This window comes from Sus scrofa, chromosome 16 (genome assembly GCF_054392235.1).
Source record: "Sus scrofa isolate SSC_HxYL_T2T_F1_AM1 chromosome 16, Sscrofa_HxYL_maternal_Yorkshire_Landrace_v2.0, whole genome shotgun sequence".
Classification (NCBI taxonomy): domain Eukaryota; kingdom Metazoa; phylum Chordata; class Mammalia; order Artiodactyla; family Suidae; genus Sus; species Sus scrofa.
This window is the reverse complement of record NC_139398.1, coordinates 78,390,236-78,416,260: the sequence shown is the minus strand read 5'-3', so window position 1 is coordinate 78,416,260 and position 26,025 is coordinate 78,390,236. Positions and strand designations below refer to the sequence as shown.

Genomic DNA, 26,025 nt, shown 5'->3' with positions numbered 1-26,025 from the left:
AATCCATCGGGTTAAAACAAGGACAGACCTCAGCGGCTGTTAGCTCCTCTAATAAACTCTCTGACCCTCCATTTCTTTATCATAAAATGGGATTTTATCTGTACCCGACTAGAAGGTCACTGTGAGAGTTAAATAAGATGCTTATGTAGCACCTAATAGAAAGCTAAATCCTCAGTAGGTGGTAGGTACCACGATTATTACAAATGTTTCATTACAAAAACCAATGGGAAGAAAGAATAAGTGACAAGAACGTGATCTTTTTTTTTTTTTTTCTTTTTCTTTTTCTTTTGGTTGTACCTGTGGCATATGGAAGTTCCCAGGCTAGGGGCCAAATTGGAGATATAGCCGCTGGCCAGTGTCACAGCCACAGCAATGCCAGATCTGAGCCACATCTGGGACTTACAGGATGTGGCAGGTTGTGACCATGCCTGATCCTTAACCCACTGAGCAAGGCTAGGAATCGAACCCCACATCCTCATGGATACTATGTTGGGTTCTTAACCTGAAGAGCCGCAACGGCAACTCCAAGAATGTGCTCTTTTATTTCAGACAGAAAGGTAAAGCAAAATAAAATAGTATCTAAGAGAATGGAATCAGAGCTAGACTTCCTAGATCTGGCACTCAAGGGCTGTGTGACCTTGAGAAAGTTACATAAAATAGAGATAAGAGCATCTGCTAAGAGGGGTTGAATGAAGTAGCTCAGGAGAACAGGTGACACTGTGCTAGCACATGATATGTGCCCAGTAAACCCTGGTTTCTTCCACAGTGAGCAGATGTTACACAGAGACTGACACACCATCCTGTAACAAGCTCCTCTTCAGCAGCACTGCTTCTGGGTATCACAACAAGTGCTCTCTCTCCCAAGATTCACCAAGGAAGAGTGCAGTGAAATTATTACAGATATTAGAGAAGAAGGTAACACATCAGATGACCTCTTATTTCCTCGCAAGTCAATGTAAAGTAATCCAAGACTTAGTGGAATAAATGATAATGTTTGGAAAACTCTTTGCCCATCCTCTATTCTCTTTCCAGTTGCTACTTTCCCTTCTGCCAGAAAATACCCCCCCACTTTTACCCCACCCCACGGACAAAGAAGTTTTCTTTCTTGGTTTCTGTTTTGTTCTTTGCTTTTGGCTGCGCCCATGGCATCCAGAAGTTCCTGGGCCAGATATCGAACCCGCACCACACCAACAGCAGTAACAACACTGGCTCCTTAGCCCACTGAGCCACATGAGAACTCCAAAGAAGTTCTGGATCCTCGGCATCTAGTTATTGACATCTAGTCCAGATTTCTCATCATCCCACTGCAGGAGTCAGCGCATGCCAAAGCTTTTCATCATGAGATCACCCTTGCATTTCATCTTGATTGATAATCTTCCTTCAGAACCTCTCCCCTTTCCACTCACTCTTGTCTGGCCCCTCTAATTCCATCTTCTGAGCCTTTGTCAAATGCTGTTACATTGCCTCCTTCACAGATTTAAAGGATGGCTGCTTTCTGGCTAATAAACACAGAGAAAGGCACTCCAACTCTCTGTTAATCAGGACAACAAAAGAACGAGATGACATTTTCTTCTCAGCAGATTTTTAAAAAAATTAAAGAAATGGTCATATTAAGGGCAGGGAGGATATGGAAACGCAGATAGTCTGGGGGTGGGAAGATAAACTGGCACAGCCTTTCTGGAGGACAATTTTGAAATAGCTATCACATGGAAAAGCACCCGTTTCGTTCAACCTAGGCTTTCTCCCTCTTGGCCACTTCCCTAGCTGGAGAAGCACTTGCATAAACACCTAAGGCAGCACTCATCTACCAGGACGTTCACTGCGGACTATTCATGATGATGAAGCACTGAAATAACCAAAATGCCCCTCGATGGGCGATGGATGCTATCAATACCCATAGTGTAAGTTACTGTAGAGCAGGAATTCCTGTCGTGGCTCAGCAGAATGAATCTGACTGGTATCCATGAGGACACAGGTTCAATCCCTGGCCTCACTCAGTGGGTTAAGGATCCAGCGTTGCCCTGAGCTGTGGCGTAGGTTGCAGATGCGGCTCAGATCCTGCATTGCTGTGGTTGTGGCGTAGGCCAGCAGCTGGGGTCTGATTAGACCCCTAGCCTGGGAACCTCCATAAGCTATAGGTGCAGCCCTAAAATGACAAAATAATAATAATAATAATAATACCATAGAGCAATTTAAAATAATGATGTAGATCTACATGGATGAAAAATGAAGGTGGTTCAATGTGTAATATTATGTGAATAAAATGCAGAAGGCTGCACAGCGTATGAGAGCATGTTTTAAAAATTCACATGGAAAACAAGTCTGTATACTTTCCTACCTATACCAACACATAAGGGAGTAGAGAAAGCTCTGAGAAATAATCCCCTTCAACTAATATCAGTGATTAACTCAGGAGAGGAACTGGGATTAAAGAAAGGGAGTCAAAGAGAATCTTACTGAGACTGTTTAGAAATGTATCCCCAACAAAAATACATTCGTGTACTATTTGCCTAAATTAAAAATCGAGTCATATTTTGAAAAAACAATAGTGGTTTTCCTACTAAAATTCTTAGCTTCAGGTCAGTGTGGCTGAGGAAGAAGGGGGATTCTAGCAGAGAGGTTTCAGAAGTGGGACCAGCCAGGGAGGGAAGGAGCCAGCACTGATGCTGTGAGCAAGTTTCACTTTCATCCCAGCTGCGGGAGGATGTAGGATGTGACCACAGTGGGACCCAAAGGGCACAATCCCAAGACACGCAGATGACAATTGTTCCCACAGCCACAGACAAACCACTGGCAGGAGCACAGCCCCCCTACCTCTGGTTTGAGAAGTCACTGAATCCCTCTCTCCCCACATCGATGTCTGGGACGTTGACTGGAGAATCCAGTCTCTGGTCTCTGGGGGAAAAAAAAGGAAAGGAGAAAACAAATTGAGGTAGAAGCCTGCCTTACTCTTTGAGGGGCCCCACTGCCCCCTCATTAAGAAGAGTTAATGTTTACTAAGATTGAGTACATGCCAGACATTGTTCTATATAATCTATATGATTTCTCCCATATACTTCTCAAAAAGAAACACGGAGTGGATGTTTTATTATTCCCATTTGACCAGTAAGGAAGCGAAGGCCCAGAGAGATCAAGTAACTTTCCCAAAGTCACACAGCAAAGAAAAGGCATGATTTGTACCCAGCCAGAATGTACACATGAGGCACTCTACTGCCTCTTCACATCGTATTATCACCAGCCTTGATTTATCGACCCCACAGATGTCTTTTTTTCCTCTGCTAGAGTGTAAGCCCCATTAAGGTAACAGCTACTACAGGCATGCTTACTAATGTGTCAGGCACCCATCTAAGTTCTTTAAATCCATGAAGTCACACAACCTACGCCAGAGACCCACAGGATAATCAGTCGAAAACTGATAGTCAAGCCCAGGCAGTACCCTCGAGCACCTCCAAGGATGTGAATTATTTTCAGGGTATTCTCTGCCCCTGGGCTCTAGCAAATTCCTAAAGAATTCTGGCCAATGGATAAAAGGAGAAATGAATAAAAGAATTCTCCCCCCACTATAAAAAGTCAAGGAATCAGGTGAGTACACCCTTCGGGGTTTCAACAGAGAAGATTGGTATGCTTGGAATTGGGATGAGATAGCAGAACACAACCCAGTGGAAAGGCAAACACTCTAGAGATGTACTTCCATGGAGAAATGCAGGAACGCATCAAGGTCAATGGGTCTCTCTCTCTCCCTCTCAAATCCAGAGGAACTCATGAGCCACAAATGCAGTCTTGACAAAAATTCATCCCCTGTGGGCCTCATGGCACGCAGGAGCCAACACTTGTCGCTAGCCATCTGAGCCAGGGACACTCTGTTCAATGTTTCCCTGCAGTCTAAAGGAGGAGGAAAGACAAAGAGAGCCCCGTCCAAATACCTTTGGAAATGAGTGAGGCAGTGTCTGTAGAAGTCACCTCAGTGCTTCTTTGAGAGGTTTTAGAGAGGACAGTTTCTGATTCTGGAAGCAAAAAAAAAAAAAGTGTTGATAAAAGGCAACTAAAAAATAAGTGTTGGTGCTGAGTGGACAAATTGGATCTGTTTTGATAGTTGTTTGTGCTTTTCCATGTCTATTTCAGATTTTCCTCCAGGATGGTAGGTCATTCTTAGAACCAAAGGGGGAGTTCCTTTCATGGCTCAGTGGTAATGAATCTGACTAGCACCCATGAGGACGCAGGTTCGATCCCCTGCCTCACTCAGTGGGTTAAGGATCCAGCGTTTCCATGATCTGCGGTGTAGGTCACAGATGTGGTTCAGATCCTGCATGGCTATGACTGTGGCTGTGGTGTAGGCCTAGCTGCAGCTCTGACCCCTAGCCTGGGAACTTCCATATGCCTCGGGTGTGTCCCTAAAAAAATAAAAGAAAAAAAAAAAGGAATCAAAGGGAAAAACTGCAAATGCTGTATTCTAAGATGATGGTTTTAAAGACCAAAGGGATAGAAAAGATTGGCTTAGCATTCATGGACTTTAGGTGACCGCTCAGATTATAACAGAATTAGCCAATTCAAATTTGTCAAGTTGTTTAAATTAATCTAGGCCCCATCAGGGCAGCTGAAGCGCCTAAGCCTTCAATCTATCTAATGATTATTTTATAATATTCTTACCTCAGAAATCAGAGCTTTGATAACCTTCCATAAGTAATAGAACTAGTTATTCAATGAGGGGTCCAAGATGCAAGATCAAGAAAGATTCAGGATGAAATTCCTGTCATGGCTCAGGGGTAAATGAATCTGACTAGCATCCATGAGGACACAGGTTCAATCCCTGGCCTCACTCAGTGAATTACAGATCTGGAGTTGCTGCGAGCTGTGGTGTAGGGAGCAGACATGGCTTGGATCTGGTGTTGCTGTGGCTGTGGTATAGGCCGAGGCTACAGCTTCACTTCAACCCCTAGCCTGGGAAACTCCATATGCCGTGGGTGTGCCTTTAAAAAAAAAAGAGAGAGAGAAAGTTTCAGGAGGAAGGAAGGGAGAGAGGGAAAGGGAGAAAGAGGAAGGAAGGAAGGAAGGAAGGAAAGAAGGGAGGGAGGGAGGAAGGGAGGGAGGAAGGGAGGGAGGAAGGGAAAAGAAAAGAAAAAAGAAAAGAAAAGAAAAGAAAAGAAAGGAAGAGAAAAGAAAAGAAAAAGAAAGATAATTCACCATCAAGGTATATTTTAAGGCATCTGGAGGTCTTTCTTCAACCAATCTCTAATGGTCAGGAAGAGACGTAACCCCTGGCAGTTTGAAACTGGAGTCTGACCCAGGGTAACATTTCCTGGTTCTTTACTAAGCATCTCCAAACCTCCTGGGAGGTCAACTGGAGAACCAAAAATGATGACCTTTCAAAAGCACAAAGGAAGAAAACAGCAACAAAAAGGAAACCCTAAAACAACAAAAAAGAACAATTTAGCAAAGCTACACACACACACACACACACACACACACACACACACACACACAGAGTTATGGATTGAATTGTGTCCTCCACAAATTCAAGCTGAAGCCCTAAGTCCCAAGTAGCTCAGAAGGTGACCGTATTTAGAGACAGAATCTTTATTTTTTTTATTTATTTATTTTTTGTCTTTTTGCCTTTTCTTGAGCCGCTCCCACGGCATATGGAGGTTCCCAGGCTAGGGGTCATATTGGAGCTGTAGCCACTGGCCTACGCCAGAGCCACAGCAACACGGGATCCAAGCCGCATCTGCGACCTACACCACAGCTCACGGCAACACCAGATCCTTAACCCACTGAACGAGGCCAGGGATCGAACCCAAAACCTCATGGTTCCTAGTTGGATTCATTAACCATTGCGCCACAACGGGAACTCCAGAGACAGAATCTTTAAAGAGGTCATTAAGGTACAATGAGGTCATATGGATGGGCCCTCATCCAATATGAGCAGCATTCTCATAAAAAGAGGAGACCAGGTCACAGACACACAGAGAGAAGACAGCCATCTATAAACCCAGGACAAAGATCTCAGAAGGAACCAACATGATGGCACCTTGATCTCAGACTTTCAGACTCCAGAATTATGAGAAAGTAAACTCCTGTTGTTTAATCCACCCAGTTTGTGGTATTTGTTCCGACAGCCCTAGCAAACTAACATACACACACACACTCAAGAGCAAGTCGCTGGGCTGCCCCATTCTGCAGGGGGACCCTCTTCCAAGGCATCCAAGATATGTGTGACCAGCAGAAGGGAGAGAATGCCCAGGTGAAACAGGTACCTGCAGTGAGGAAGGGCCTTTCGGTAGGTGGTTCATGGGTCAGAGGAATCGTGTCTTCCTCGGGAAGGAAGCCTGCGGTTGTCAGAGGGCACATAGTTGCTGTGGTTGTGAGGGCATTGGTGGTTCTGATCTGAAGCGGTGCTCTGGTTGTGGGGTCAGGCGTAGTCACGGCTGTTGTTGGAAGCACAGTGATGGTTGTCGCCACAGCAGCAGAGGTGGTGGTGGTGGTGGTGGTGGTGGTGGTGGTTGGACGACGGGTGGTTGTTGTGGGGGCTGTAACCAATAGAAGGTATGTCTGAGGCCAAGTAGAGATGAAGAAGAGGGAAACAACACAGATATACCTGAGATCCATCCATTTCTCTGTGTTTCTCCTGCCTCACCTGGTCCATGTACCTGGACCATTAAGAGGCCCATGATAACTGGGGTTCTTAGTTCCAGTCTTGCCCTTTCCATTCTTTCTTCACACATTGGCTAGAGTAATCTTTGAAAATGCCACATCTAATTATGTCACAACCCACTTAAAACTTTTTTTTCACTGGGTCCTCCTTGCCCTTGAGATAGAGACCCAACCCCCAACCTCACCCACAAGAGCCCACCTACTCTGGTTCTTTCTTTCCAATTTCAGGCTTCCACTCTCTTCTCACTTCCCCAGCCCACTGGCCTTTCTGCAGTGCTTTCACCATATTAGTGACCTTCCAGTAGAAGGAACTTTGTCCTAACTGATTCCTTGTCTCAGTCTTCTTAGACCGACTCCTACTTAACCCCTCGAGTCTCAGCTAAGAGGACAGTTCTGCAAGGAGGTCTTCTGTATTCTATAAAACAGTGGGTTTTTTGCACCCATACTTGACCTTCACAGCACGTGTTACAGTGCCTAACAACACATTTATTTGTTGATTATTATTGAATATCTGCTATTCCTAGTACACTGTAAACAGCATGAAGGAAAAGCTGCTACATATTCTGTTCTCTGCTACAACTCTAATAACTACCACAGTGCAACACATAGCAGTCATTCTGAAAACATTGCATGCATGCGTAAATGAATGGTCACATCAAAAGTGAGCCCAAGCAAAACTACAGTCAAGCAAAATGCATAAGCTCTAGAGATGTGCTGCACACATCGTACCCATAGTTAACAACAGGGTTGTTGCACACTTGAAAATTTGTGAAGCGCATAGAGCTCATGCTGAATCTTTCCACAACAAAATAAAATTAAAATCTAAAAAAAGCAAGCCCTGAGAGTGCAACATAGGGTGAAAAGGGAACCTCTTTCAGATATTAAAGATCAGTTCATGCCAGCCCCCACTCACCCCCTAAACACTTGAATTTGAGTCCATTTAGCTACAGTTATTCTACAGATACCACCATCTCTTAAATATGCCAAATGTCCATAAACTCTAATGGACGAGAAAGACATCATTAGTTTCAAGCAAACTTAGAACTGACTTCATTGAGTGTTGAAGTCAACCAGTATTTCATAAAATAAGACTTGGTTAGATCAGGCTTGAAAAGTAAGACTTGGAATAGCTTCATGTAACTTCAACAAATCTGAATAATCCCTTATCTCACAAAGTTGCTTTGAGCAGAAAATATACTAATGCCTATGACAGTTCTCTAATTAGAAGCATTCACATCCGTTGTTCTCAAATTTTAGAGCGCATGAAAGTAACCTAAGAAATTTGGGAAGCCTCTGGCCAGCCAGACCCTGCCTTCCAAGATGCCAGACCAGTGAGGAACAGAGCTTAAGAATCTTCATTTTTGGTGCAGGCTGAACACAGCTGACTTTGAGTGGCTCCATTCCAGACAGGCTGGAGAGGTGATTATTGCTGCATAATTCAACCATAGGCTGCCCCTATGAAGCTCAAATCTTTAGGAGTTCTGCCATGTTGCAAATTTCATCAAAAGCAATTGACAGCAACAGAAGGAATGATCACCTGAAAACCGATTTGACTATCGCCCTGTCCTTTCCCCTCTGCCAGTAATTGCAGACTGTTGCCTCGTGGACTGAAGCTAACCCAAAGCCACATTTTATTTCCTCCACCTAGTGGTTTCTTTTATTATTATTACTTTCTTTTTAGGGCCACAGCTGTGGCATATGGAAGTTCCTGGGCTGGGGGTGGGGGGGGGGGGTGAATCAGAGCTGCAGCTGGAGCCATAGCCAAAAACAGTAATGCCAGATCTGAGCTGCATCTGCTATATATGCTGCAGCTTGAGGCAACACCCGATATTTAACCTACTGAGCGAGGCCAGGGATAGAACCCGCATCCTCATGGACACTATGTTGGGTTCTTAACCCATGGAGTCACAACAAGAACGCTTATATTTTTAAAAATTTTGAAGTCCTTGCGAACATTTGAAAACCCATTGAGTTCACATAAAAATTAGGAGATCTGTAAACCCTGGGTCCAAATTTCTGCAAGATGAAAATCCCCTAGATAAGAAGCAGCTGCCCTCTTCAGACTGGCCCTACAATTCACTGGTCCCCTTCCCCGCCCTCTCCCTCCACCTTCCACTCTGTCACTCATTCCCGTGGGCTTCTTGGCTCCATTGGCTCCAGATAGTGTCTCTTCTCATCATAAACGTGCCTCGTATTTAATCCACCCTCTCATTGCCAAAGAAGCTGCAGCTCCTCCAACATCACCCCTTGAATCCATGACCTGTTAACCTGAACCTCTCCCTCCACAGACAGGAGTCCTTCTGTGCTCACCTCTCAGCTCCAGGCGAATATTTATCTTCACATCGTTGAACCAGCCAGGCACCTCGATGCGGCAGCAGTACACACTGCTGTCACCTGGCTTGGTGTTGTAGATAGTCAAGGAGACATCCCCTCTCTGGATATTCCCCAGAAGGTCATATTTGGCTGACTTCCTCGACACCACCTTCTTCCCTTCAGCGAAGAGAAGCATATCATTGCATTTGGATTTGGGACACGGGCCTCTGCCCCAGCACATGCTATTGCTGTTAGGAGACCAGGATGAGTACATACAGGGCAAAGTCACCGACTGATCCAAAAACCCCGTCACGACGATTTCTGCGGCAGTTGGAGCTGCAAGAAAAGATGAGAAAACTAGGTCGTGAGGTACTAAAACTCTGAAATAAACTCACAAGGATGGTGCAGATGGCACCTGCGAACTCATGGATGCTAGTCAGATGCGTTTCTGCTGGAGCCATGATGGGAACTTCTGCTTCTAGGAAGATGAAGAGAGTCACAGTGTATAAGTTTCTTGAGCCCAAATTCTACCAGGCCCCTCAATGTTCCTAAGCTCTGAACTCACAACCTTCTATCCTGCAAGTGGAAACAGTTGACTATCTGAGTCTCTGACCTCATGGCCACAGCAGATTCACTGACTTAAAAACTCAGGGTCTTGAGTTCTATGCAATAAGCTGATTGGTTCTTCAATGGACCAACCAGATCCTTTAACCCAGTCCCACTAACTCACAGAAACAGGTCCCAAACAGCACTCTTCCCATGGCAGCTCAATAAGCAGTGATCACATTCAGCTGAGTGCTTCCCAGGGGTCTCCCTCTTCCTTCCAACCCAGAGTGTGCTATGGCAGGTAGATGGGGCCCTGAATTATATAACATTGTCCTCCCCTCCTTTTAGCCCTAGACGTAGAAATTCATTGCCCTGGACCATTTGTATCTTGCTAGAGAATATAAACGTAGGTGGCATTCGAGGATTTTTTTTTTTTTTTTTTTTGTCTTTTTAGGGTCATACCCACAGCATATGAAGTTCCCAGGTCAGGGGTTGAATCAGAGCTGTAGCTGCTGGCCTACGCTACAGCCACAGCAATGCCAGATACGAGCTGCATCTGCGACCTACACCGCAGCTCACATCAACGCCGGATCCTTGGCCCACTGAGAGAGGCCAGGGATGGCACCTGCGAACTCATGGATGCTAGTCAGATTCGTTTCTGCTGGAGCCATGATGGGAACTTCTGCAGGAATTCTTTAGAAAGGCAGCTGTGATACAAAAATGCTGGAGGATTAGGTTTACCATATTAGCTATGTGAAATGGAACATAATCACCATATGTAAAATGACGTTTCTGTGTTTCACAATTTCAGCTGCTCATCAGCATGACCCGGGGAGCTTACTAAAAAATACCTATTTTTTTGCCCAACCCTTTCCAGCCAAGCCCCATGGAAACATACATAATCACATTCTCTGGGTTATGCTGGCATCACTGAGGACTCACTCAGTGTTTGCGGGCCACTGGACAATCTCTTCTAAGATCATTTCCGTCTCTGAGAGTCAGTGAAACATTTTCACGGCTGCAAATGTTAAAAGCTCTGGTTTCACTGAGCACCAGTGATCATCTGAACCAACCATGCTTTTGAAAGGAGAGACAGACTTGTTGTACTTCTGGATGACATCTGGTCCCTTCTTAGCTATCTAGATCTCTGCGTCTCTTCAAGAAACCCTCCTGTAAGACTCTCCACTCACTAACTCTGTTAACCTAGTTGGCTAAGTTGTATAAGACATGGCCAGTGGCACTGGGTTCCTTCCTGACCCAGGTTTCACCAACTTGCAGCTACCCCTCTTGGAGAGAAAGTGGGCACAAGCCATAAAGTTACCCTGGCAGTAAGCCAAATGATGTGCTTGCTGGGCTTTTCAGAGTTGGCTCTCACGATGAAAATTCATTCCAAGTTCAGACCAGACTGGTGCCTTTCCTGAATTCATCATCTCTTTACCTTGCCACAGTGGGGATGTTTCACAGACTATAAATGCTCAGGAAGCCCATTTTGCCCCCCTCCTCCCCGAGAAGCCAGGGAAAAAAGAATTGTCATCACCCACAGCTGTGTGAGCATCCCAGAACACGTGCACCTAAAACTAGCTTCTAAAATATGAGCTTGTGGAGTTCCCGCTGTGGTGCAGTGGTTTAAACATCTGACTGCAGCTGTTCTGGTCTCTGAAGAGGCATGGGTTGGTTCCCTGGCCCCTTGCAGTAGGTTAAAGGATCCAGTGTTGCTGCAGCTGCAGCGTAGGTCAAACCCTGGCCCAGGAATTTCCATAGGCAGCAGGTGCAGCCACAAAATAAAATATAAAATAAAATATGAGATTGTCCCTAAGAATATTTGGCAAATTAATACAAAACATATGACAGTATTATTTCTACTGGAGATTCAACAGCTTATTTTCCCAAGTATCACAGTATGTAAGGAGGCACCCTACTACTCCATAAAGAAAGACTCAATAGAAAAGCCAGCAAAGGACCAAATGGGCAATTTTTAATAAGGAAATATAAGTGGTCAGTAAATTTCACCTATTTCACTGGCAAACATTTAGAACACTGAGACTATCAAGCTTTGGCCAGATGGGGACTTAGGAAATAACTTCTCCTCTTGGAATAAACTGAGTGAAACGGCATATGAGTTAGTACAGCCACACTCTGGGGCGATTGGGCAGTTTCGATGAATGTCCAACACACTTGTGAGGTAGCTAAGCCTGAGCAATTTCATGTTTTGTTATCTGCTCTAGAAAAGCACATATGCGTGAGGACACCTATTTGCAAATGTTTCCTGCAGCGTCATACGTACATGAGTGGAATGCAGCGTGTATGTGGGGAGTGGCTAAGCCATGGCATGGTCATTCCATGCAACCATTTGTACGGGATTAATAGAATTAGACAGATTGACATCAACTGGCATGAAAACCCCAAGCTTTTTTTTTTTTTTTTTTTTTTTTTTTTGTCTTTTTACGGCCGCACCTGTGGCATATGGAGGTTCCAAAGCTAGAGGTTGAATTGGAGCTGTAGCTGCTGGCCTATATCATAGCCACAGCCACTCAGGATCTGAACCATGTCTGCGACCTACACCACAGCTCACGGCAATGCTGGATCCTTAACCCATCGAGCAAGACCAGGAATGGAACCTGCGTCCTAATGGATGCTAGTCAAATTCGTTTCCGCGAAGCCATGATGAGAATTCCCCCAAGCCTTATTAATGCATGAAAAGGGGAAATTTCAAAATGATGCATAAAATACACAACTCTTTACAAAATAAAAAAAAATCAATTTTCAGGTTTTTGTAGGTACAAACTTAATGAAGGTAAACGTATAGGAAAGTGGCTGGTGAGACACACACCCAACTCATTGTGTCAGCAGCTCTTCGATCAGAGGAAAGAGACTGGGCTTAGGGGTCGTAGTCAAAGGGATTTTAGCTTTGCAACATTTGAACTGTTTCACTAAAGTTTTCTGTATTACTCATTGGATTAAAAATTATTATTGAAAAAAGGAAGAAGGTGTGGCAGAAAAGCACTCGTTAGGCTTACGTTGGAAACCTCATTCTGCCAGTTACTGCTTTTGTGTTTTTTGGAGGAAAGCCACATCAATCCTGATCTCATTAACGTCATAAGACAGAAGGGATAGACAGCGCTTGCCTCAGAAACAGTTCTCAAGGTCACATCATATAGAGTATTAAATACCACCTGAAATTAATAAACAATTAGTACAAGTAATCAGGCATTTCAGAATTTAGACATAGGATGAGAAATTGTTCCTTCCAGCTGCAAAAATATCCTGGAGCAAAGGAATCACTGGCATCCAATCAATTTCCCTTTTTAGGAATTACCTTGGATTAAGGGGTACAATCTGATTCCTGGGGCCAGCTTGGTTCCTTCTCTAGCTGGTGACCTTAAGCAAGGCCCTTTCCTAATCTGGGCCTCAATTTTATCATCTATAGAGTGAGAGGTTTGATTTGGCATCTTTTTTTTTTTTTTTTTTTTTTTTTTTTGGCTGCCCCACAGCGTATGGAGTTCCCAGGGACTGAATCCAAGTCACAGCCAGAGCTGTGGCAATGCCAGCTCTTTTAATCCACGGTGCTGGGCCTGGGATGGAACCTGTATCCTTGGCGATGCAGGGATGCTGCTGATCTCGTTGTACCATAGTGGGACCTTCGGATTTGGCATCTTTTAAGAGCACTTCCATCTGTGATCCTTGAGGAGTCTGAGCAGTCACTGTCTTCTGAAATGGTCATTTTAGGGAGTTCTGTTGTGGCTCAGTGGTAACGAACACGACTAGTATCCATGAGGACGTGCGTTTGAGCTCTGGCCTAGATCAGTGGGTTAATATATCCAGCATCGCCATGAGCTGCAGTGTAGGTAGCAGACTCAGTTCGGGTATGGTGTTGCTGTGGCTGTGGCGTAGGCTGGCGCCTACAGCTCTGATTTGACCCCTAGCCTGGGAACTTCTATATGCCGTGGGTGCAGCCCTAAAAACCAAAAATAAATAAAATAAAATAAAATAAAATGGTCATTTTAGGAAAGGCACAAATGAAAAACCAGACCATTCACCAGGTGCTGTCTTCTTCAAGGGGGGCTGGAGAAGCCCACTCAATCAGCGTCCAGCCATAGCGACAATCGGCATAACAAAATAAAACCCTCCACACCTCCAGTCTCCAGGACAAGACAAAGACCAGTCAAAAATAATGACAAGGAAAGGGACAGGAATTGCTTTCTCTCCATCAACTCCTACAGGGTATCCAGGAGAGAGGCAGTAAAGTGACCCATTACGACAGGGTGACATGTTCTCTAATGGGGGTGGGGACTCCAGGGAGGACAGGAACTCATAGCAGAAACACGTAGACCAGTTTGGAGGCTCTGCATGGTCAGGAAATGCCTCACCATGGATACCAGAGGATGCATGGAGTTATAGAGGAAAGCAAGGCACACAGAACAATACGACGGAGGCCTGCTTTCCTTGGAATGTAGGTGTTTTCTCATGCAGTGCATTTGAAAAATTCATGTGCAGACAACTATGAACTTTTAAAACGGCAAGGCACACTAGATATTGGCTAGTCCTAGAATCACGGATTTTTAAAACTGGTCTTATCCATGTCCCTCATTTCATACATGGAAGGGCCATAATCACCAGTGTCCATGGTTAGTGACCAAGATGGGACTCCAGCTCAGCCCAGAGCATTCTGCCCTATTGCAGATGCAGTGTGGACATCTGCATCATCCCAAATCTGGGAAAGATGTGCTGAAAAGGTAAACCGCACCTTGACACCTGATCCCCAGTAAAAGAAAACACACCAAGAAGCAAACAAAAACTCCTACCACTACAGAGAAAAATAACAATTATAACGAGAGCTCTTACCAGAACAAATTCCCCTGGCTCTGACGGTGCTAGCAACACCGGCAAAGAACATGTCTTTTCCCCATTTTGTCTGATCCCTTGTTTCTGTGCCTCTTCTTAAATTGCCATTTCTGGTATGAACATACTTACTCCCCAACCTTAAAACCCCCAAACCAGTCTCAAGATAAACCCTGTCTAGCAAAGAAAGGGAGAGATCTTTCAAAGAAGAGAACTTAAGTGGATGGAGGAATAAAACAGGCTTCGGCTTTTTTATGAGGTCCTTATCAAGCACAGAAACCCATCACAGGATACCACACTTTCCAGGGCTTCCTGGATGGAAAGACTCAGCACACTTATTCAGATAAAGACTCCATGAAAACACTTACTCAGACAAAGCCGCCAGAGCTCAATCACCAGCCAGAAAATCAGAGGCCCCTTGGACATTTTGACTGTTGGCAGGGCCCAGGAGTCTGTCTGTCTGTCCAAATTCCATTTCTTATACTCCAGATAATGCTGACAGGGCGGGACCTTCTGGTTTCATTTCTCTTTTGCCTCATCATCTTCCCTTTCCTCCCTCCTGAATGGCCTCCCTCATCTGGGATGTATTATAAAATGTGCTGAGCACTTTTGTCCTGGCCCCTCATGTTTGTGTGCAAACGTGGGGGGCGATGGTGTGGGTGTGCACGCACCGCTTTGTCCACTCCCATAGGGGACTTCTTCCACGTGCGCGAACATTGGTGCGAGCGCTTGTGTGTCTGCGCACTTGCAAATGGTGTGTCGGTCGCTGTCCTCCTGGCTGCCATGCAGTTTAAATAAAATGCGCTTACCTCTCCCACTGGGTGGTTTATACAAAGACTGCTCTTGAGAGCCAAAGGAAAGCTAGATGGGAATTAGGTTCTGTTGCCATTCTGGATTTTCCCACGCCCAGACCCTTGGGCCCCGGGCCCTGATAATGGAGAAATGAAAGCAGAACTGTCATCAGCCATCACATAAATCAAAACCACCATTAGAGTTTACGAGGCAAGGAAAGGAGAGGTTCTATAGAGGACGCCTATGGTGAGAGTTTGAGGGCAGGCTCAGGTAACACAGGAGCCCAAGGTCTAGACCCAATTCCATCACCACTTGATGAGAAAGAACACAAAAGACAACTCATGAAGCAGATTTCGGGGCCTGAACTAGATGGGATTTTTGGCCCTTCTGGACCCTGGGGATTCCATGAGACACTCAGGACCACAGAACTTGTTAAAGGAGGAATCAAAACAAGGCTCACCAGCCCGATGTGTCTTCTAAAACAGATGTATCCCATCATCCTCATCATTGTTAGTGGTTGAATGACTAGTTATATGCCAGGCACTTTGCTGCATGACATGGATATACTATTTCATTCTCACAACCCTAAGAACTAGACATTTTTTTCCCATTTAACAGATAAGAAAACTGAAGCTTAAGGAAGCTAAGTAAATAGCATTCACAGCAAAAATGCTGTAGAAGCAGAAAGAACGCAAGCCCAAGAGTTTCTGAGCCCAAAGCCCCTGATCTTAATTACTACCCTCTCCTTTGATCTGTGACCCTAAGGGCAAGCATACCAGTGGTCAGTTGCTACTTAGCCCCAGAGAGGGGATTTAAGGATGTGCAAATGTTCAAGACTTTTTTTTTTTTTTTTTCGGTAATCCCATTTAACTGTAACTAGCCAAATGAGCCTTAAGCCTTTCCATTTCTCATGCTGAAGTATTGGTGAATATACAAACACTGGGTGAAGGAGTTCCTGTCGTGGCTCAGTGGTAATGAATCCGACTAGGATCCACGAGGATGCGGGTTCGATCCCTGACTTTGCTCTATGGGTTCAGTATCTGGTGTTGGCTGCAAGCTGCAGTGTAGGTTGGAGATGCAGCTCGGATCCAGCCTTGCTGGGGCTGTGGTGTCGGCCGGCAGCTGCACCTCTGATTTCATCCCTCGCCCAGGAACTCCCATATGATAAAGGTGCAGCCCTGAAAAGAAAAAAAAAAAAGTCCTAGTGGTAACAATAGCATCTTCTGAAAGAGAAAAAGAAGAGAGAAACTGTAAAAAGGAAAAATCGGAGAAAAAGAAAAAGCGCTTAGAAATTTAAAAGATTATACTTGCTCCCAAATTTTATGGAAAATTTGAAAGACAGTTTAGGAAAATTTCCAAAAAATACAACCCATCTATAAAGTCAAATCGCCAGGGGTGTTTCAGAGTATTAAAAAGGAAAATAGAGAGTAGGAAATTATTATTATTATTATTATTATTATTATTATTTTGTCTCTTAAGGACCACACTCATACCACATGGAGGTTTCCAGGCTAGGGATCAAATTGTAGCTGTAGCCACTGGTCTACACCACAGCCACAACAATGTGGGATCCCAGCTGCATCTGCGACCTACGCTGCAGCTCACAGCAGTGCTGGATTCTTAACCCAACAAGTGAAGCCCCGGATCAAACCTGCATCCTCATGGATGCTAGTGATATTCATTTCTGCTGAGCCATGATGGGAACTCCAAAAGTAGGAAATTATTAAAGAAAATGTTTCTTAATTCTCATAACTAAAAGACATGAGCCCCCAGATTGAGAAGGCCAACTAAAGGCTAAACTTCATGAAAAAAAAAAAAAACCCACAAAGATAGTATATTATCATAAAATGTAAGAATATTAGACATCAGGAGAAGATAGTAAAAGATTCCAGAGAGGGGGAAAAAAAAAAAAAGCATATTGCATTGAAAGCTGTGAGCACAGGGTTTAAAAGACCAAGAGTTTACATCCTGCTGTATAGCACAGGGAACTATATCTAATCACTTGTGATGGAACATGATGGAGGATAATGTGAGAAAAAGAATGTATGTATATTATAACTGGGTCACTTGGCTATACAGCAGAAATTGACAGAACATTGTAAATCAACTATAACTACAAAATTAACAATACCACAAAAAGAAGGGCATCTAAATAGCCAAGCTAGAAAATAATTCAGGAATGCTTTCCAAATTCACAGGGGACAATGATTTTCAATCTAGAATCCTTTCCCAGCCAAATTATTACTCAAATGGAAGAGTACAATGAAGACTTTTTCAGATATAGATAGATTCAAAATTCCCCTTCCCCCTTTCTTAGGAAGATATGGAGGGAAATCTATAATAAAGTTGGAAAGTTCACCAGAAAACCAAAAATCATGGGATCCGGAAAAGAGGACGTCAAACATAGGAAAATTGGAGAAAGGAAACTGCACAGCAGACCTAGAGATAAACTGTTCCCATTATCTATTGCTACATTACAAACCACTCCACACTTAGTACCTCAACAGCAGTGTAGTATTACTTTTCATGATGCCTTGGGTTGATTATGCTTAGCTGGGTTGTTCTCATTCAGTTGCAGTGACTGGAGATAGAGCTACCTTAGGACTAAACTGGACTGTTTAATGATAACTGTGTTCAATGATAACTTGTTCATTCACATAACTGATAACCCAAGATGCCTTTTTTACTCCCATGTCTAACAAGTTGATAGAATGGCTTGAAGAGTTAGGGGCTGGACAGGCAACTGTCTCTCTCCACATGGTACCTTGGATTTCCTTATATTATGGCAAAAAATTCTATCACAATAGATGGATTTCTTATATAATACCTGGCTTTCTCAAACATGAGCATTCCAACAGGGTCAGGAAGAATCTGCAGTGATTATGACCTAGCCTTAGATATCTTTCAGTATCATTTCCACAGTATTCTTTTGGTCAAAAAGTTAGAAGTCTATCCTGGATTCAAATGGAGGGAACAATACAAAGGTGTGACTACCAGGAAGTTCATTGGAGGTGAGGGGGGTGTTGCTATAGCAACCAAACAGAGGGAGCCCAAAGGCAGAGGAATAAGATTTGGGATGATAGGGGAGGGTGTAACTGACAGATTACCTTATGCATTTAGATATTCTGAAAATAGATTTGATAAATCTTTGACATACAGGTTAGAACATTTGGAATGAAATTCAATGGAAATTAGGAACTTAAGAAAGGGGGGAAATGAGGCAATTATTTTAACCAGGAAAGATAAAATGTTGTAAGGAAAATGTCATTTTAGTCCACTTTTTTTTTTTTTTTTTTTTTTTGTCTTTTTAGGGCAGCACCCACATCGTATGGAGGTTCCCAGGATAGGAGTCTAATAAGAGCTGTTGCTGCTGGCCTATGCCACAGCCACAGCCACACCAGATCCAAGCCTCATCTTCGATCTACACCTCAGCTCATGGCAATGCCGGATCCTTAACCCACTGTGTGAGGCCAGGGTCGAACCCGAAACCTCATGGTTCCTAGTCGGATTCATTTCCACTGCACCACGACGGGAACTCCTGGTCCACTTTTTCAATGTGAAGGAATGGTCATAGTAATATAAACTCTGGCTGGTGGTTTAACACAAAATTGTAGGAAGATTACACTGGAAGATGGACAGACAGAAAGTAGGATGGTGGTGCAAGAGAGTTAAACCCTATTTACCCTTATGGGAGGTCAATCGTTAATATCCAAGTTAATCAAACAATCAGTATCAGCATAAGCACATTATTAGTAATATGGAGGTAGAAATCAGCATTAAAAAACCAAGGAGTTTCCGTTTACATTTTGTGGGAAGGACTAGGAAAGGAATTCACTATATTTTCAGTAATAAGCCTCCTTTTGGGGGAGGGGTGGCTGCACCCACGGCATGCAAAAGTTTTCAGACTGAGGCTCAAACCCATGCCACCGCTGTAACCAGAACCACAGCAGAGACAATGTCGGACCCTTAACCCACTGAGCCACCAGAGAACTCCAGTAATAAGCCTTTTAAAATAACAAAATTAGTCTAAATAATTTAGAATTATTTGTATATTATTTAGAATATATTTATTTTAAAACATACATATTGTGTATACCTAGCATCTCTATCTTACTTTCTAATACTATTCTCCAATAAAAGGAACTAGAGCTCCTTGAAAAACTGGCTGATTCTACAACTGAGGCAGAAAATATTTAAGATGAATCTGGAGCATATTGCAGTGCTGAAAAGGATGGATGTGCTCACACACACACACACACACAAAATCCACAATTTAACAGTAGGATTATTAAAGGGACACAGGGACAAATGCAAGAGTTCCTAGTGACCAAAGCTGGAAAACTGAACAACAAAATAAATAACGTAGTCCTGGGTTACAACCCAAAGTATATAATAAATATCTCTGAGTTCATACTAATATAATACATAATTGAATCTACAAATAGTGGAGCAGAAGAGAGAAATCTTCACAGAAAAATTCCAAGTAATTTATGTGGGTACTCCCTTCTTAAGGAGGTAAAGCAAAACTCCCACTCCTCAAGTGTGAGCTGGACACAGTGACTTTCTTCCAAAAAAATAAAAATAAAAATACAGGCTGTTATAACTTAACAGTGGATAAACCTGGCAAACCCTGTCTCAGGATCAACTTCCACAGAAGTCTTCTTAATAGAATGTGCTCTTGATGGGATATGAGGCAAAAGGCACTTCACCTCTGCAGACTGCTCCCAGGAACCCACAGCCTAAGTCTAGTTGTCAGAAAAAAACATCAGACACAACCAAACTGAGGGGTGTTCTACAAAATATCTGACAATTCTTTCTCAAAACGGTCAAAGTCATCAAAAACAAGGAAAGTCTTAAAAAAAAAAAAAAATTGTTGCAGGTGGAGTTCCCATCATGGCTCTGTAGTTAACGAACCCAACTAATATCCATGAGGATGTGGGTTCGATCCCTGGCCTCACTCAGTTGGTTAAGAATCTGGCATTGCTGTGGCTATGATGTAGGCCAGCAGCTACATCTCTGATTGGACCCCAGCCTGGGAACCTCCATATGCCGCAGGTGCAGCCCTCAATAGACCAAAAAAAAAAAAAAAAAAAAAAAAAAAAAAAAAAAAATTTGTTACAGCGAAGAGGAATCTATGGAGACATTATAACTAAATGTAGCAGGGTATCCTGAATGGGAAGAGAAACAGGACGCTGTAAAAACTAAGGATCTCTTGAGTTCCAGTTGTGGCTCAGTAGGTTAAGAACCAGACATAGTATCCATGAGGACACAGGTCTGATCCCTGGCCTCACTCAGTTGGTTAAAGATCCAGCATTACCGAAAGCTGTGGTGTAGGTCACAGATGTGGCTTGGATCTGGTGGGGCTGTGGCTGTGGTATAGCCCTGCAACTGAAGCTTCAATTCAATCCCTAGGCTGGGAACCTCCACATGCCTTGGGTGTGGCTCTAAAAAGAGAAAAAAAAAATTAAAAATAAAACTAAGGAGATCTTTGGAGTTTGGTTAATAATAATTATCAATGTTGGTTTGCTAATTCTAACAAATATACCTCACTAAGATAAGACTTTAACTATAGGGGCAACGAGGTACTGAGGACGTAGGAACTCTGTGTAAATCATCAGTTTTTCTGTAAATCTAAATCTGTTCTAAAATAATGTGTTTTTTTGTTTGTTTGTTTTTTAGGGCCGCACCTGTGGCACGTAGAAGTTCCCAGGCTAGGGGTCGAATCAGAGCTACAGCTGCCAGCCTACACCACAGCCACAGCCATGTGGGATCCAAGCCTTGTCTGCCACCTACACCACAGCTCACAGCAACACTGGATCCCCAACCCACTGAGCGAGGCCAGGGATCAAACCCACAACCTCATGGATCCTAGTCGGGTTCATCACCACTGAGACACAATGGGAACTCCTAAAATAATGTTTATTTTTTAAGATGCACATACACATTTATTTTTAGAAATGAAAATGTTAATAGCACTTTGGTTTGTGGAAGAGGTCATGCTGGAAAAAGAGATTAAGCTTGATTTTCTTCTCTTCCTAAAATAGGATCAATGGACAGGCTTCTGGGAATTTGCAAACATCCCAATACTGGATGCTTAATTTAAATGCTGTAGTAAAGCATAATATTCTTTGGAGAGGATCCACAGATCCCTAGGTATTTTGTCTTTGCCACCTTTTTTTTCTGTGTGCGGAGTTCACCGCTGGAGAACCAGTTTTCCCTCCTTCTCTGTCAACAAAGTTCAGGTGGTGTGGATTTCATTGGTGGCCAGGGTGATTGGCTCAAGGATGGCCAAGTTACTCAAACAAAGCCAAAGATGCACAGTCTTGTCACATTTACTGGAACTTTGTAGAAGTAGGGACCCTCCCTGTTTTCTATTGGTCTTTGGGCTACAAGGATATAAAACTGAAGCCAGTGTTAGTCACTGTGTCACCAATGGGGGAAGCCTGCCAGATAAGAGAAGAAACCAGGCATAAGACAAGTCAAAGAGAGAAACCCCAGATCTCTGACATGTTTCGAGCCCCTGAAACAACGCATATCCCTGAGTCAGTCAATTCCCTTGAGGGTTTCAGCCAATTTGCGTTGAGTTTTCTGTCATTTGGAATCAAAAGACCCCAAGTATAAATTCAAAAGGACCTCTACATAGTGGTGGTTTGGCTGGATGACTAAAGTTCCCCAGTCCGAATAATTTACACTATTGTCTAGTCCAACTACTGCTTCCCTAGACACCTGCTTCACCCGATCTGTCAATCCTGCTGCTAGTGCTTATCAATCTATTGTACTCTAGACTTGTGGAAATACTGCTAAGCTTTGGGCTCTGGGAATAAAGACAAGTAAGGCATAGAGTCTACTCTTAAGGACCTGACAGTTTCAAATCTTTAAGCAGAGGAGGTGTTATCAGGTCCCATTTTAAATACAAAGCCCCTGGAGGCCAGAGAGGATAAAAGTCTGCTGAGTAACAGCAAATAGAATACCCGGTTTTCTGATAAAGGGCTCTTTGGGGTAACCCATAATTCCTCCCTAGTAAATGGGGTTAAATGCAATCCCACCTCTCATTTTGATTTGTTCATTTCTTCATCGATTACAGCAGAGGTCAGCACAGGGACCACGTCCAGCCCATTACCCGTCTTTGTCAACAAAAACTGTATCACAACACAGCCCTGCCCATTTGTTTACATATTATCCATGGCTGCTTCCACACTGCAGTGGCAGAGTTGAGTAAATGCAACAGATGCTGTAAGGTCCACGAAGCCAAAAATGTTTATTGTCTGGTCTTTATAGAAAGAAACTTCCAGCCTCTGAACTATATATTGAGGCCTTGCTATGGGCCACGTCCTAGGCGAAGCAGAGACTGCAATGTTAGACTAGCTATTGGGTCCTTAATAACTCCTAGGGGGAGGCAAGCAAGTTTGCAGACAGGATAGCATATTGTGAGACAATGTGATAGGGAAAGGACAGAGCACTATGGGAGTGTTGGGGAAAGATTTCTAGCACAGTCCTAAAGATATAAGAAGAAAGTCAAGGACATTTTCTAAACTAGACTTAAAGGACAGTGGAGATGATTGTGGTAGGACAAAAAGAATTTCAGTCAGTATGAGGAGCATATAAATTCAGTGGTGATCACTGAAAGGCACACTGGACTAACTGAAGAATTTCAGCTTTTCAGGTGTTTATAATATCATTTAAACTATGTAAAGGTGTATATTATAGCATTTAAAAGTAAAAATAGATTTAAAATGTTCTCTTCAAAAAGTCTTTAAAAAAAGAAACATAGAGGATAAAATAAAATGCAAATCAACTCTGAGACTATGTAGTGATCCAAGGATTACGACTGATGTGTATGTGTGTGTGTATTTCACTACAGCTGGGCCTCAAGTCAGGAAGGAAGAAATTGGAAGTGCCAAGTGAAGGGGCTGGAATACAGGCTGGGATCAGACCATTAAGGGCCTGAAATGCCACATAAAGGAGTATGGGCAGTGTCCTAAGGATAAAGAGGAACCACCCTTTTTTTTATGGCCTTGCCCACAGCATATGGCTGTTCCCTGGCCAGGGACTGAATCCAAGTCATAGCTGTGACCACAGCCCTGGCAATGCTGGATCCTTTAACCCACTGTGCCAGGCTGGGGATCGAACCCACACTTGCACAGTGACCCAGGCTGCTGTAGTCTGATTCTTAGCCCCCTGTGCCACGGTGGGAACTCCACCCATCTTTTTTTTTTAATTGAAGTATAGATGGGATCTACATTTTTTTCTGTATGATCATTGAGCCTGAGAGTAAAAATGTATAAAAAAAAAAGAATTTCACAATTGAGATCATCTTCATTAAAATTGTGCTCAGAACTAAGTAGTTGTAAGATCTGTAAATCCCCTCCAGCTTGTATAGTCATGACTCTTGAGGTCAGGAAATGACTTTAACCTGATCAGGGGGCTATTTTATGGGTTCTCTTAGTGGGAGAAGAAGGATAGCCTTTCCTACTTAGTGTCAACTATGAGGATCCACTCAGAAAGCTTCCTCTCACTCTATGATCCTTGCATCAGCTTCCTTACTTTCTGTGATTTCCTGTGAGATGGGAAATGAGACTGCCTGGGTTCCATCCTGAACACATACCAGCTACGGCCATGGGTAATTTACTTAAACTTCTCTGTGCCCAGTTACCCCTCTATAAAATAGAAACAGTAGTACCTACATCTTGGATGGCTATAAGTACAATATGAGATGGTCCATGGAAAGCCTTTAGTAGAGTATTAGGCAAATGGTGAACACCTAACAAATGTTAGTTATTATTCAAGTAGTTGCTGCTCCGGTAGTGTTAGAGGAGCACCGAACACAGAATGGCCTTTGCAGGGGTTATCTTACCACTGTCTGCTCAATCTCACTTCCTTTGTGGAGCAAACAATTCCTCAGTCTGTGTGGAGCCAGTGGAGCATCTGAGTGGGTGGCTATAAACAAACATTTTAACCCATTCCTTTGTGGGGATTGGTACAAGGCAAAGAAAATAGACTGGTTTAGTTGGAGAAGTTTCTCTTAGAAGAGAAAAGCAAGTGAAAGATCACTAATTAACCCATCCATCAAAGCCTGCTACAGGTGGTCAAGCCTGTACTTGCATACTTTCATCCAGGTGGTCCATTCTACTTCCATATAAACCTAATTGTTAGGGAAATGAAAAGGAATTAATATGCACTAAGCTGCAGCTATTGGCTAAGTACTGTATTGTTCACATGCATTGCCAACCACAAACCTGTAAAGAAGCTTTCCCTTTTACGCTATGTATACAAGGAAATAGGGATTGGAAGTCAAAAATTTAAGACACAATATAGCTTTTATCATCTAGTATAAGTTAGAGCTGCTTTGAGGACAAGGACAGAGTATCACTCATATTGCCTCAGGGCAGAGATGACTCCTTGACAAGGGCACTCATGGTCTGGAATCACTAGCCCATCGGGAACCCCCAAGGCATCACCTGCTCTGCTCTTCTCTCAGGTATCTCTTCCTGCTCCTCTCTGAACCTCTCCCCTGACCAGCATGACTTCAGCTTACTCACGGTCCACACCATACACGCCAGCCCCAAGACCCCTCTGTGATCCTCAACTCAGCTCGCTGACACAGTCTTTCCATTATAAATCCCAGAGTCCTGACAGAGAACGCCAGTCCCTCCCATCTTCATTTCCCAAGGCAGGTCTCAGTGGATAGTTCATTGGCAGTCTGTCGTAGGCTAGCCTAGGATCAGCCACATCCATGAGAGGGAAAACCCCACTGTGCAAAACATATTCATTTCATTTGCAGTGTGAGCCATGAGGACTACGGATGGGCTCCATCCCTGAAAAGTGGCTGGGGTGAACTGGCAAAAACTAAAAACTCTAATACAAGTAAGAATTCTTCTTTGTCAGTAAAATAGTCAGTTGGGTCACTTAGGAATCCATTCAACTGTTGAGTAACAGAGAATCCAATTCACAGAAGCCCGAACATAAAAAGGGTTTGTGCTTCCTCTAACAACAAGAAATCTGAGGTAGACAACCCATGAATTCAAAAAATATCAAGGACCCAGGCTCTTTTCTTTATGTTCCCCTTGGTTGATTTGTCATGGCAAGGTCACAGGAGGGCCAATGTGCTTCTGGACATCAATTTTGTCTTTGGGAAAGGAAAAGAGGGCATCATAAGGTCTTTTCACTTCATCTTTGGGAAGGGAAAGGAGCATAATAAGTCTTTCCTTGATTTTTGTTGGGGAGAGAAGCCCTGCTAAGCAAGGATCCCCCTTATAATTTATCATCCAGAACAAAGCTACCGGCCAATTCTAAAACCCAACCTATGAGATATCTGTGACTGGTTTAGACCAATCAGAGACGTCCTTGGAGCCTGGGGTAGGGACTCTGAAATCAAGAGATGGAATATGCTGGTTTCCAGAATATTCCAGAAAGAAAGTCTGTTAGTTGAGCAAAAACCAGTTTCTGTAACAGAGCACTCTGCTGAGACAGGGGACTGTGTACATGCACCCCCTACAGCTGGTTCAATGCTTCTAATAGATACGTTCTTATTGAGTGAGTGAATGAAGAAATGAAAGAGAGAGACTCATACTCATTACAGAGAGAAACTCATATAAAGTAGAAAGGAGACTGGGGTGGCTGTCAGGAGTTATAAATATTTCAGAAATCTCTGCGAGATCTTGTCTCACCTCTCTGAACCGCCACTTTCTTCATCTGTAAAATAAGATTGAATAATCCCTTCACCATAAAGTTGATTTGGGCATTAAATGAAACTACGGGTAAATCCTACTTTTTTTTTTTTTTTTTTTTTTTTTGCTTTTCAGGGCTGCACCTGTGGCACATGGAAGTTCCCAGGCTAGGGGTCGAATTGGAGCTGCAACTGCTGGCTTACATCACAGGCACAGCCTC

The 26,025-nt window shown here is 43.4% G+C and overlaps 1 protein-coding gene across 4 annotated transcripts in view; it reads right to left on the bottom strand.

The window, feature by feature from the left end:
* The window catches only part of TIMD4 (T cell immunoglobulin and mucin domain containing 4), a 39,348-nt gene extending 24,548 nt beyond the window's left edge, over window positions 1-14,800 (bottom strand). For 2 of the 4 annotated variants that reach the window (XM_021076831.2, XM_005672593.4), the window contains exons 1-5: window positions 14,715-14,800; window positions 8,959-9,297; window positions 6,252-6,524; window positions 3,924-4,004; window positions 2,815-2,895 (exon numbers count right to left, since the gene is read on the bottom strand). In XM_021076831.2, the coding sequence (XP_020932490.1) occupies window positions 2,815-2,895; window positions 3,924-4,004; window positions 6,252-6,524; window positions 8,959-9,297; window positions 14,715-14,772 (832 nt within the window). In that variant the 5' untranslated portion in view covers window positions 14,773-14,800. The remainder of the gene's footprint in view (window positions 1-2,814; window positions 2,896-3,923; window positions 4,005-6,251; window positions 6,525-8,958; window positions 9,298-14,714) is intronic. The other 2 variants (XM_021076832.2, XM_021076834.2) reach the window with 2 other exon arrangements.
* Window positions 14,801-26,025: the final 11,225 nt, after the last annotated feature.